The sequence below is a fragment of the Otolemur garnettii genome, unplaced genomic scaffold (assembly GCF_000181295.1).
Source record: "Otolemur garnettii isolate 467f Iridium unplaced genomic scaffold, OtoGar3 scaffold00131, whole genome shotgun sequence".
NCBI lineage: Eukaryota > Metazoa > Chordata > Mammalia > Primates > Galagidae > Otolemur > Otolemur garnettii.
This window is the reverse complement of record NW_003852526.1, coordinates 5,484,144-5,497,880: the sequence shown is the minus strand read 5'-3', so window position 1 is coordinate 5,497,880 and position 13,737 is coordinate 5,484,144. Positions and strand designations below refer to the sequence as shown.

Sequence of the window (13,737 nt, the reverse complement as noted above, 5' to 3'; positions counted from 1 at the left end):
GATAGTAAATATTTTAGACTTATGGACCACACTCTCCCTGTGGCAATAATTATTCAGCTCTGCTATTCCAATATAAAAGCAATCATTAATGCATGCCTACCCTCATCCATTACCAACATCCCTCACTCCTGTGGTACATTTCTTGAGATAGATCAAGTCAGAAATAACTGATATCTTGACAGTATTGAGTCTTCCTATCCATAAACATGAAATATATTTTTATTTAATTTGTTTTTTAAGTTTCTTTCAACAGAATTATAATTTTTCCTTGAATAACTCTGTGTATCAATTTTGTTAGATTTGACTAAACATTAGCAATTACCAATTGCTAATGCAAATAGTATTGGAAACAAAAACCGTTTTAGATCTTATTTCTCTGTCTGTATAACTTACATTTTCTTGTCTCATTGCATTAAGTTGGACTTCTAATACAGTGTTGAAAAAAAGTGATGAGAGGGGACATCCTGAACCTCTCCCTGATCTTAGGTGCAAGCGCTTCCAGCTCATAAACTTTGATGTTAGCTATAGGTTTTCTGCAGATATTCTTTATAAAATTGAAGAGGCTCTCTTTTATTCCAAATTTATTGAGTCTTTATTGAGAATGAGTTTTGGACTTTATAAAATTCTTTTTACCTGCATCTATTGATATGCTCACATGATTTTTTTTCTTTTGCCTGTTGATGTGATAAATGACATTTATTGATTTTTTTAAGATTAAATGAGCCTTGCATACCTGGGATAAATCCCACCTAGTTGTGGAGAAAAATTGTTTTAGTCATTGTTAGATTGGATTTGCCAATATTTTGTTGAAGATTTTTGTAATTACATTCATGAGAGATACTGGACTTCATTTTTCTTTCCTTGTAGTGTCTTTGTATTATTTTGGTATTAGTGTAATGTCAGCCTCATAGAATTAGTTAGAAGTATTCCTTCTGTTTCCACCTTCTGAAAAAGATTGTTGAGAATTGGCATAATTTTTCTCTTAAATATTTTGTAGAATTCACCAGTGAATCCATTTGGGCCTTGTGCTTTCTGCTTTAGAAGATTATTTTATTCTTGAATCAATTTGTTTAATTGGGTGATTTTGGCATATTGAGTCCTTCAAAAAATTGACCCATTTCATCTAAGTTATAAAATTTATGGACATAGAGTTGCTTATGGTATTCCATTATTATTTTAATAAAAATGGGACCAGTCATGATATCTTTTCTTTCATTTCTGTTACTAGTAACTTGTTTCCTCGCTCCTTTTTCTTAGTATGGATACAAAATTTTCAATTTTAGTAACCTTAAACCTTTTAGGATTTTTTTTTTTTACTTTATTTATGGATTTTTCAATTCCATTGATGTTCACCCTAATTTTTATTTGTTTGTACTTACTAATCTTATTTTTCTAATCTCCTATGAAGGAAACCTAGATAACTGATTTTAGTTTTTTTCTTTTTTAATATATGCTTTGAATGCTATAACATTCCCCCTAAGTACTTCTTTTTCTATGTCCCCCCAAATTTAAGTTGTATTTGCATTTATATTTCACTTAAAGTACTTTAAAATTTCTCTTAAGATTTGTCCTTTGCTTCAGGTGTTATTTAGAAGTATGTTGTTTAAGCTCCATATTTTATTTTTCCAGTTAATTCTTCTGTTTCAGATTTCTAATTTAATTACATTGAGTTCTAAGAGTGAAGATTGTATAATATCTATTATTTTAATTTTTATGGCTCAGGATATGGTCTATCTTGTTGAATGTGCCATGTGAGCTTGAGAAGAATGTGTATCCTGTTGTTTTGCATAAAGTTGGTGTATAGATATCAATCCCATGCAGTTGATTAATGGTGTGCTGTATCACCTGTGCAAGCTCATTGATTTTTTTTTTTTTGCCTTGTGTATTTTGATACTCTGTTGTTAGGGACATACCCATTAAGGATTATTAAATCTTCTTGGATAATCTACTTTCATATTTTTATTGAATGTTTCTTTTTATCCTTGGTAAATTTTCTTGCTTTGAAATCTGCTGTGTGTGAAATTAATGCAGGCATTTCTGCTTTCTGTTGATCAGTATTAGCATGGTATCTCTTCCTCTATCCATTTACTTTTAACTTACTTACTTCTACATTTCAAGTGTGTTTCTTGCAGACACATATAGATTTTGTTTTATAATACACTCTAAGATCTATTTTTTTTATTAAATCATAGCTGTGTATTTTAATGCAATATTTGGGTACAATGTACTGGTTTTACATCCATTTGAAATATTTTCATCAAACTGGTTAACATAGACTTCACCACATTTTCTTAGTTATTGTGTTCAGACATTTATACTCTACACTTAGTAAATTAACATGCACCCCTGTACAATGTCCAATAGGTGTGGTCTCACCAATTACCCTCCATCCACCCATCCTCCCCTCCCTCTATTTTTTAATTAATACATTTACATCATTGGTATTCAAGGTGATTATTGGCATTTGTTATTGTCTTCTATTTGACATCCTTGTTCTTTTTTCCTGCTTTTGGTTTTTTCTTTTTTTTGCTTTTTATAGTATCATGAAAAGTTTGTATGATACCCTTTTCCTTATTTCTTAGCACATAAGTTATATTTTTGTTTTTTTATTTTTCCTAGTGCATGTCCTATAGCTTACATTAAACATTTACAGCTAATCCAAATCTACCTTCAAATATCATTATGTTGATTTATAACTTGTGAGGACCTTGTAACAAAACACTCAGTTTCTCTCTTCTGTACCTTACATCATTGTTGCCATTAGTTTCACTTAAATACAAGCACACTTAAGCATACACACACACACACACACACACACACACACGATATTTACATAAGCATACATAATTGAATACATTGTTGCTACTATTATTTTGAATAAACCATTATCTGTTATTTAGTTAATAAGAAAAATGAGTTTTTAAGAATGAGTTGATAAGAAAAAAAGCTTTTATTTTACTTTCACTTAGTCTTTCTCCAGTATTCTTTCTTTCTTTATGCAAATCTAGGTTTTGACCTATATTATTTTTCTTCTCTTTAAAACACTTTTTAGAATAGTTTTTGCAAGGGGTCTACTGACAACCAGTCCTCCCACCTCAATTTTTGAGAGTTTTATTTCTCCTTCACTTGCTAAGGATAATGTCACGAGATACAGAATTTCAACTGTGTGACTTTTTTTCTCAATATTAAACATTTCAGCTTCCTTTCTTCTTGTTTGCATGGTTTCTGATAAGAAGCAAGATATCATACCTTTACTTCTCTAGGGTAGAAAAAAAATTTTTTTCTGGATTTTTCTGGGATTTTTTTCTTTGTATTTTATTTTTTTAATCTTGAAAATTTTGGGTGTAATTTTTTGGCATTTTTGGCATGGGTGTAATTTTTTGACATTTCTTCTGCTTGATGTTCTTTGCACTTCCTGAATCTGTGATTTTGTGTCTGACATTGATTTGGGAAAATTCTCATTTACTATTATTTCAAATATTTTCTATATTCCCTTCTCTATTCTTCTCCATCTGGGATTCTCATTACACATAAATTATACATTTTGTAGTTGTCCCATAGTTCTTAGCTATTCTCTTCTTCCTTTTTTCTTCTTCTTCCCTTCTTTTTTTTTGTTCTTTTTGTTTTTCAGTTTTCAGGTTTCTATTGATATACTCACCAAGTCCCACAGATTCTTTCCTTACTGGTATCCACTCTACTAATATGTTGCTCAAAGACATTATTTCTGTTATATATATTTTTTATTTCTAACATTTTTTTCTTAGAATTTTCATCATTCTTCCTACATTGCCTATCTGTACTTACATACTATCTACTTTATCCATTAGAGCTTTTAGCATATTACTCATAGTCGTTTCAAACGCTAGTCTGATGATTTCCAACATCCCTGCCATGTCTGGTTCTGATGCATGCTCTGTCTCTTTGGATGGTGTTTTCTGTCTTTTCATATGCCTTATAATTTTTCTTGATATATTAAGCTGATATACTGGCTAAGACAAACTGCATTAAATAGGCTTTTGTAATATGGTGGTTAATGTGGAATGAAGGCAAGTGTTCTATAGTTATCTTATATTTAGGCATTGGTGTTTTAGTGAGCCTGAGCCTCTGTATTGTGAACTTTACAAGTGTTTGTCATATTTTTCTCTTCCATTAGACAAGATGGTTAGAGTGTGCTGGAGGTGGGTATTTCCTGTCTACTGGGTACATAGGTTTAGAGCTGGCTAAAATTGGGTATCTTTTTTCTCTAAAGTCTAATAAAACCCCAGCAGGTTAGGCACTAGTTAAATTGTTTCTCTGAAGGTAGAACTGTATTTAAGAATAGAGTGCTCTGTCATATTCTAAAATGGTTTCTTTTCCTTGCTGCTGGAAGCATAAGGGTATTCTTTTTTTTTTTTATTGAATGGTAACTGTGTACATTGATGCACTTTGGGGGTACAGTGTGGTGTTTTCACACACAATCCAATGATATTTATTGTGAGAATCTGATCATCTCCTAGAGGTAAAACTCACAAAAACATGAAGGCCCTTCCATGAGCAGGTCCCCTGGAGTTTTTAACTCTGACTTGCCAGACTGAACCAATTACAGTTTGGATTTTTCTACCTTAGCAGTGGTCCTTACAGAGGTTTCTGGTTCCATAAGTTGTTTACATCTGCTTGTCCTTCCACTCTCAGGAGTAATGATTTACCCTGTGACCTCATTTCTCCTCCAGATGTAAGAAAAGTTGTTAATTGTTCTAGTTTTCTTAGGTTTTTACTTGTTAACATGGAGGATAATTTTCATGTGAATCCAGAAACTGAAAGTCTCACTTTCTTTTTTTTTAACGGCTCTCTGGTCTTTGGAATAGGTGTCAGGTATATTCCTTACTTAACTCAGTAACAGATCGTGTGCATTAATTCTTATTTCATATTGATAACCTCTAAAAAAAGTGATGGTGTTAAGATTTCTAAAAGCCTATTTGCCCAGAAAAGAGAGTATATAAGGCACTTCTTAAACATTTTTGAGGTCTTATCAAAGGATCTTACAGCAGGCCCCTTGAGACCTTGATCCTGAAATGATGTTTTATTGGCAAAGCTTTGGATTCAGTAGTTTCCCTAAGGCCATTTCATTCTTTGAAAATCTTTTTTCCAGGAAAGACTGACAATAAGAAATAGTTTCATTTTCAACCCAGCAAAACTTGGCTCATAATTTTTTTCTTTCAATTTTATTTGAAAACTGTGCAATTTCTTTTTTAGTTTTCTCTAAATATATATAATTTATCATATGTAGCAGCTTAAATAAACCAAATGGCACTTCCAACATTCTTCTGGAAAATTTCAATGAATAAGTCCATACATATATTTTTCTGTTTTCCAAATTATTATGAATTGTGGTCAAAAATATTGTCTAATTTTCGTCTTCAATGTAACACATGTCACCTTTCCTCTGACCTCTGATAATAATTTTTTTCTTATCCTTTCAGTCTTCTTTAACAATATCTTTGAGGCATTGAAGAGTAAATTTTATGAGATTTAAAGCCAGTACCATATAATTTAGGTTTTCCTTGAAGTCCTACTTGACTTCTGGTACCAAATTCCTTTTACTGTTAGCTTATAAGGCATGAAAATGTATCCCAAAATGTCAGTGGTTTAAAACAAAGTCACTTTTTGTGAAGTGCTAGACAGCTCTGCCCCACTGATATAGTATGAGAGGGTTAAACATTTGGAGGCTTGATTTGACTGTAATATACAAAATGGCTTATTCCTAGAGCTGGGAATTGATGCTGGCCATTATCTGGGAATTCAGCTGAGACTGTAAACAGAATGCCTGCATGTTACCTCTCCTTGGCTTGGTTCTCTCAAAGCATAGTAACTATATTCCAAGAAGTATCCCAAGATGTTTCTAGTTATGAGGAAATAAAAATTTGTAATATTCCTAAAGACTAGGTATAGAAGTAGAGGAGTGTCATTTCTACCATTAATATTTTCTTATTAGTTAAAATAGTCACAAAGCCTATACATATGTACCTATCAGAGACAGGGAAATAAACCTCCAGTGACAGAGACTTGTCGGGGGATGTTTTTATCCTACTGTATGTCAGGTCACACTTTCAGGACAATTTAAATCCTTGTCTTCTGTGAATTTACAGTTTAGTAAGATAAATGAACCCCAAAATGCATCAATAAATTAAAATATAAGTTACATATTACGTTATGCTAAAAAATAGGACATGATCATGTAAGGACATAATACTTGATATGGTTGCAAGGTAGACCCCCACAAAGGGCTGCTGTCTGGGTAAACATATAAAGAAATAAGGGAGGAAAACATATATCAAGTACAGAACATTCTAGATAGAGTTAGTACAAAGTTCCTGAGATGAGACCATACCTTGTCTTGTCAAGTAAAGCATTGAAGTCAGTAGGTAAAAGTAGAGAACCAAGAATTTACAGGCAGATGAGTCACATACTACCTAGTCAACCAAATTAAGGACTTTACTCACAATGATTACAGGAGACTTTAGAGGATTTTAAGCAAACAAACAGCATAATGTGACTTAACATTTGATATGGTCTTTGGATCCTGGCTTTAGAAAAGACTATGTGACTTAGGAAGAAAACAGCAAAATTAATTAGCAGGCTATTATTATAATGTGGTTGAGTGATATTGGTGGATTATACTACAGATGGCTTAGATAGAAAAAGATATTACAAATACTAAAAATATTTTTAAATAAAACAATATTTTGAGCATTTTGATATGGAATGAGAAAAAAATGAATTAAATGTGATTTCAGTTGATTTGGCCAGAGCAACTAGAAGGGAGCTGCCATTTTCTGGGTTAAGAGTGTGGCAGTAAGAGATAAGTATTTGAAGAGCAAAAAGAATGAAATGAAGTGCTGCATTTTCTATGTGGTATGTAGGGATATATTTTAAATATGTAGATGGAGATTTAATTAAGCTGTGGATATACATGGCTCAATTTAGGTGAGATATCCAGTGTAGAAATACACTTGGGAGGCATTATATATCAAAAATGTTGTAGCTATCCAAGACTACATCATTGACTCACTCTTTCAAAAATACATATCCTTGTGTATGGACTTCTAAGTTAAATCAGTTAACACCATGTGACCAACAGAATATGGCAACAATGAGCATGTGTGGTTTTTGTGATGTAAACATATAAAGTCATTATAGCTTCTGTCTTAGTATCTTGAATTAGTTTCCCTGGAGGAAGCCATCCTCCTTGCCATGAAGACACTCTTTCAACCGTAGGAGGGGTTCACGTAAAGAGAAACTAAGGCCTCTGGAATATAGCCAAAACCAACTTGTTAGCTGTTTAAATAGCTACCCTGATACTGAGTCTGTCAGCCCCATTTAAGAATTTGGATGATGTTAGCCCCAGTCCATAACTGATAATAGCCTCATGAAAGACACTGAGTAAAATTATGAAACTAATTATTGACCCCCCCAAAGAAAAATTCATTTATTTAAATTGTTTTAAGAGACTAAGTTTTGGGATGATTTGTTTTACAAAAGTAATCATCCCAAAACTTAGTCTCTTAAAACAATTTAAATAAATGCCCTTTTCTCCAGCTTTCAAGAACATTTCTTTCTTTTCTTATAGGTTCTTGCTCATAGTCTTTTTAAGGCCTATTAGTTTTTGCTAATGTTATTTTTCTGGATTCTTAGAATTTTATTAATATTTCTCTTGAGAGACTTCCAGCTTCTTCTTGTTACCAATCCCAAGTTAATTTGCTCTAGGTTTTGTTACTATAGCACACTATTTCTGAAATAGTGAAGAAAGGGGCATTGTTGTTATGTAGTAATATAAAATTTAAAATGAAATAATTTTAGAAATGCAAAGTATACTTAATAAACAAGATAATTTAGCAAAAGACATTTCTAGGTTGTATGGAAGGTATCACCTGGCTTCTTGCCATCTATAGTAAAATAAAAACGAAAAAGTAAGCTAATGGTTTAATAGTTAAATGTATAAATTAAAATAAGGTTTTCTATGTCCAATATAAAACTTTACCTCACTCCTGCCTTTCTAGATGGCAAACAATACTAAAAATAAGAAAATTGTTTTCAAGAAAATAAGAAAATTGTTTTCAGGACAAGATAAAATCCAAAACATTGTCATAAAAACATTACCTAAAGATAATGTATGTAACGGTAAAGCCTTTCCCCAAGACCTTTGTGAAGAGTGGATGGTTGCTGCGACAGGGTACCATTTTGAAATGCTGAAAGAAGAATTGGTTTGATCTGTGGTCGGATGGTCACCTGATCTATTATGATGATCAGACCCGTCAGAGTATCGAGGACAAGGTCCACATGCCAGTGGATTACATCAACATCCGCACCAGGCACGAATGTTGGGATATTCAGCCTCCAGAAGAGAAATCAAAAGACTGTAACTTGCAGATTGTTTGCTGAGAAAGGAAAACTATCAGTCTTTGTACAGAAAGTACAGATGATCGTTTGGCGTGGAAATTTACACTCCAGGATTCCAGGACAAACACAGCGTATGTGGGCTCTGCGGTCATGACTGATGAGACACCTGTGGTTTCTTCCTCTCCTCCGTACACAGTATATGCCACACCGACACCTGAGGCATATGGTTATGGTCCATACGGTGGTGCATACCCACCAGGAACTCAAGTTGTCTATGCTGCAACTGGGCAAGCGTATGCTGTCCCCTACTAGTACCCATATGCAGGACTTTAGGGACAGCACCCTACCAACCAAGTCATCTGTGAGCGGTATCGAGACGACAGTGATTTGGCATTGGGCATGCTGGCTGGGGTGGCCATGGGCATGGCCTTAGGCTCTCTCTTCTGGGTCTTCTAGAGGCCCAGAGATCTTGATGTGCACAGCTTCTGATAACACCATGGGCAATGATAGGATCTGCAGGGCGTTTCCGTTTGTGACACACGTTTTTAATCATAGTTGTAATAGTCCCTTTGAAAGTAGTGATGTCTTAATTGTAACTGATCCATATAACTATCTCAGAGGAGGGTTTGCACTGTGCTATTTAGGTGAACATGAACTCCTTACGGGCATGAGCTCATTCCTAATGCAACTCTTGGAATACCTTATTTGAATATACCTATTTTGAAATGCATTTTCTTTTTAGAGTTGAGTGTAGCAACTTTAGGGATAATTCATTTTTGTGTTGTGCCAGTAATATAGTTATGTGTAAATAAATGAGTGATCATGGCAAGAAAAACTGCAGCTTCTGTTGAACTTCAGACCTTCAAAGCTCAAGCCAGAACTGGGCTGGTCGAGTCCTGGGTAGCTTCCCTGAGGCAGTGATGTGAGAGCCCCAGACCTGCCCTCTGAATTCCACAAGCCCCATGCATTCAGGATGATAGGGGATAGCCCCACTTTGGGAAAGGATGCTTCAGAAACCTGCCTAACCCTAGCTGCTTATTCTCACGTTATTTTGGTAGGTCTTGGTAGTAGGATTTCAGAAAGCATCTCAAATTAGGAATTGATTTGCACCTCAAAGTTTTAGGGCTTTATCTTTTAACACTTGAAGAAGGCAGAATAATAACAAACAAGTGTATGGAAGTAGATTTGCTTTATTCAGAGATGTGGTTTTGTGTTGGCTTTGGGTGTTTTTATTGCAGCCTAAGCCTACTTGGAGCCTATTTTTCTACTGGTTGTGAGAGTGACAGTAAAAGAATGTGAAGGAAATAGAAGGAGAGCCATAGTTGGGACATTTTCCATTTCTGGCCCTTTGGGGATTGTGCTGGGTGGAGGATGCTCTTCTGTTCCTCCGAGGACTTGTCCTGTGCCAGACAGAACCTTGTGACTGTCCACTGAGTGCTGGGACAGACACACGGAAGTGAGGCCCAGGGATGTGAGAGATATGCTCAGAGTACCACTCAGCTTGGCCAGGCCCCCAGCTTTGTTCTTGTTCCTGACCCACATGTGACAGAGAACCTTAGAACATTTGAGTTTTGAGCTCCCAAACATATGAATCTCATGAAAACCCATAGTCTTGCCTTTCCGTCCAATACTCTTATTTCCAGTATTATGAAGTATGTATTTCACATATTCACATATTTCACATTTTATAACTCCTAATGACTCCATTTTCTGTCTTGCATTCTATGAACAGTGCCTTCTTGCAAGGGCAGTTTAGTACAGTGATTGTCCCTGCCCCACATTTCATGTGGTCCTTTTTTCCACAAATATACTCCAGGTTGCACAGACTATGTTTTGTTATTTCTGGCTGGTTGTATGATACTGTCTCATACACATAGTGCTTAGTCGGCTCTGTCTCTGAGGCATGCTTACCATGTTATACCAGATGCCAAATGAACTGAATAGTGACTACTGGTCGGTATGGGTCTTGTTGCCAAGGGGGTGTCTGTTTCCACCAGGAGAGAAATGTGTCCTCTCTGGACAGAAGTGGTGTGTTACAACACTGGTGTCAGTGGTTTAAAATGCTGTTAAGAGGATTTTATGTCCTGTGTGATGTGAGTGGCTTTTGCTCAGATTATAATCATCAAAACTGTGTGCTTTACTTTCAAACCATTCATAGTTTCTCCTGTTGCATCAAGTGTAATTTGGAGTTACTGGGCAGGAGTTACAAGAACCACACAGAACTCACTTATACCTGGGTGCTCTTGAAGGAAAGAGCACCTGTATGCTTCCCTGGCTCTGTCTGGCTGAAGAGGGAGAGGTGTGGATGAAAGCTTGGGCATCTGTGTGTGTCCTAGTCCCCGTGCCCCCAGGGCCAGGCTCACGAGGCAGCCACAGTGGGGCCTGGGAATTCACTGTCAGTAGAATTGAGCCTGGTATGAGATGCATACTGGGGGTGATGGTGAGCTCAGATCAATTCCTTGCCAGAACTTCCATAGATGCCCACCTTCTCATCACCTCCATTTCTTAGCAGTGTCCTTTGTTAAGTGTGTGAGTTGGAAGAATTTTGTTGAAGTTTGAGTAAGCATTTTCCTTCCATGTATACTTTTAAATGATGATCGGTACCTGGGAGAAGTTAGCCATTGACATTGTACACATGCTGATCTGATTGTCCTTTTAATTTCTTGAGTTAACTTCAGGATCTTGGATATTAAAGAGAAGAGGGAGACCTATTGTTAATGTCTCAGATTATCATTCATGAACAGGGCCTGACTATATCTTTTTTAGTTCCTAGGACCCAGGGTTGCCATCTGGATCATGAGAAGAAGGCCCTGCATTTGGGACAAATAACCCACATTTATTTTTCACATCAAGTGTTGGTCCTGTGTAATCTTTTTTATTTTTCCTTAGTTTATATAGACATAAGGCATAGAATACAGTTCTGCTTTTCTTTCCAGAGTTGGTCTTTTTTGTGATTGCTTCCTGGTCTCTAGTGTTGTCTACAGAAACTGTTTTCCCCTGTATATGCAAATTACACATTTATAAGTGAAAATGTCAATACATTAAATGATCATTAACCTTAAAAAAAAAAAAAGGCACTCATCCCACTCATGAGATCTCTGTTCCTGCTACCTGGTCACCTTCCAAAGGTCCCACCTTCTAATACCATAATCTGAAGGTTAACATTTAAACATGAAAATTTTGAAGTGATAGAAACATTTAGACCAAAGCAAATGATGAGAAGCTTGACCTTTAGATACCATCTGAGACATAAAGGGATGAGATGTTGAAGGTATTGGGAAAAGGGTGAGTGTATTTTGTATGTGGGAGGTCTATGAACAAAGGCCAGTCTCAAAGACGGCTCCCAGTGATCTAAGCCTCTTTATGTAGTCCATTTCTACATTGAATCAGGGATAATTTTGAATTCCCATGTTAAAACAGGGATCAATGGCAGAAATGAAGGTATATAACTTCTTATTTAGAGAAGTCTGCATAAAGTTTAACTGAGGTCTATGAATGATATCAACCCCAACTTGTCAGCTGTGTTAGTGAGCCACCTTGAAGATGGATCCTCTGGCTACAATTAAGCCTTCAGATGATTGCAGCACCCAACTACAACTTTGTAAAATGTCACAATCCAGAACCATTCAGCTGAAAAAGTTTTAGAGCTATTAGGTAACTATTATTATTATTATTATTATTATTTCAAACCACAAAATGTTGGAGCAGTTTATTGTAAAGGAATAGGTACATAAACCAGAAGATATTTAAAGGCATATGACTATGTGAAATCATAAAATGCAAAGAGATATAGGAAAAACAGAAAAAGCCCAATGACTTATCCTAGAGACACTTCAATATTTAGGGATTTAGTGGATAAAGGTAAATAAGCAAAGGAAACTTGAGGCAATGGCCAGAAAGAAAGATTAAAACAGATAAATGTGATATCCTAAAAACCAAGTGAAGAAAGTGTTACAATAGGGAAGACTGTTCAAAGATGCCAGATGCTGCAGGTGGGTCAAAAAGAATGAGAATTGAGCCCCAGATTCAGAAATGTGAAGTGCATTAGATATTCTATAAGAGTAGTTTGGGCCATTATGATTTAGGTTAGTATAAAATTCTTGGGAGGAAAAAAATTAGCATCAGTAAGTATAGACCACTCTTACAAGGAGTTTTGTTATAAATGGAAGGAGAACTATGAGATGGTACTAAAATCCATCTAGACTTCTCTCAAAAAGATATCAACCTAGGAATAAATGTGCATTATTTCAGCCACATAAGGAAATATACAAGTTCAAAACATACTATAAAAAGAAAGCACTACCAAATTCTTGTTTGCTTCGTATTTGAAAAGCTGGGTGGTTAGAACTGACAATAAAAGGAAATCTAGAAAAAGCAGCAGAATTCCCACAGGACTTCCTAAATGATGTACTAGACAGCCCCACCTGCCACTGACTCTCCCTAACATAATCTCCACAATAAACATAAACAGAGCCAAAGAATCTCAGTAATCATATGATGAATGTGCTATCATATTATATCAGACAACTGTTATATTGCTTCTCCCTATCGCTGCAAAATTAAATAGTAAGTGAAGATACTTGGCTCCCAGGAATATTTCTCTGATTCCGTGCCTCCTAAAAATCACTGTAGATGATAGATGGTTGATGAGCATTTTGAATGTTTAGGAAAAAGGGAAAATTATTTTGTGTGATTATCACTGAAGTATGACTTGAAAAAAGTGAAGATTTGGGAAGTTAGAATACAAATAATTGAATATAATATTTTGCCATTATAAGAGCAAAGAATAATAAAATTTCCATGGTTTAAATGTTTCCCCCCTCTGAAACTCATGTTATAACCTAATCCCCAATGTAATTAAGATGTGGGGTCTTTACAAGGTGATTGGGTCATGAGGCCTCTGCCTTCCAAAACAGATTAGTCTATTCTTGGATTAATGGGTTTGTCCAGTAGTGAGTGAATTATCACAAGATGGGTTTGTTATGAAAGCCAGTTTTTTTCTCAGTGTGTCACCATGTTATGTATGACACAGCAAGAAAGTCCATAAGTGATGTAGACCCTCGACCCTAGACCTCCCAAAGACCAGAAGTATAATACATTTCTATTTATTACAAATTACCCAGCCTGTGGTATTGTTTTTTAGCAGAAGAAAATGGACTAAGATAGAAAATCGATACTGAGAGTGGTGTTATTACTATAATAAATACCTAAAAATGTGGAAGTGGCTTTGGAATTGGGTAGAGACTGGAAAAATTTGGAAGTGCAAACTAGAAAAAAATCTCTGTTGCCATAAAGAAAGTATTAAAAATGATTCTAGTGAGGACTCAGAAGATGACAAAAAGACTAAGAAACCTCTGGAAC

General features: G+C 35.3%; 1 protein-coding gene across 1 annotated transcript; it reads left to right on the top strand.

The window, feature by feature from the left end:
• Positions 1-8,275: 8,275 nt before the first annotated feature.
• Positions 8,276-8,832, top strand: LOC100945501 (pleckstrin homology domain-containing family B member 2-like). The gene is given in 2 exon segments (XM_023518207.1): positions 8,276-8,361; positions 8,505-8,832. Coding segments are annotated over 2 exon segments (414 nt in total).
• The last annotated feature ends 4,905 nt before the right edge of the window (positions 8,833-13,737 follow it).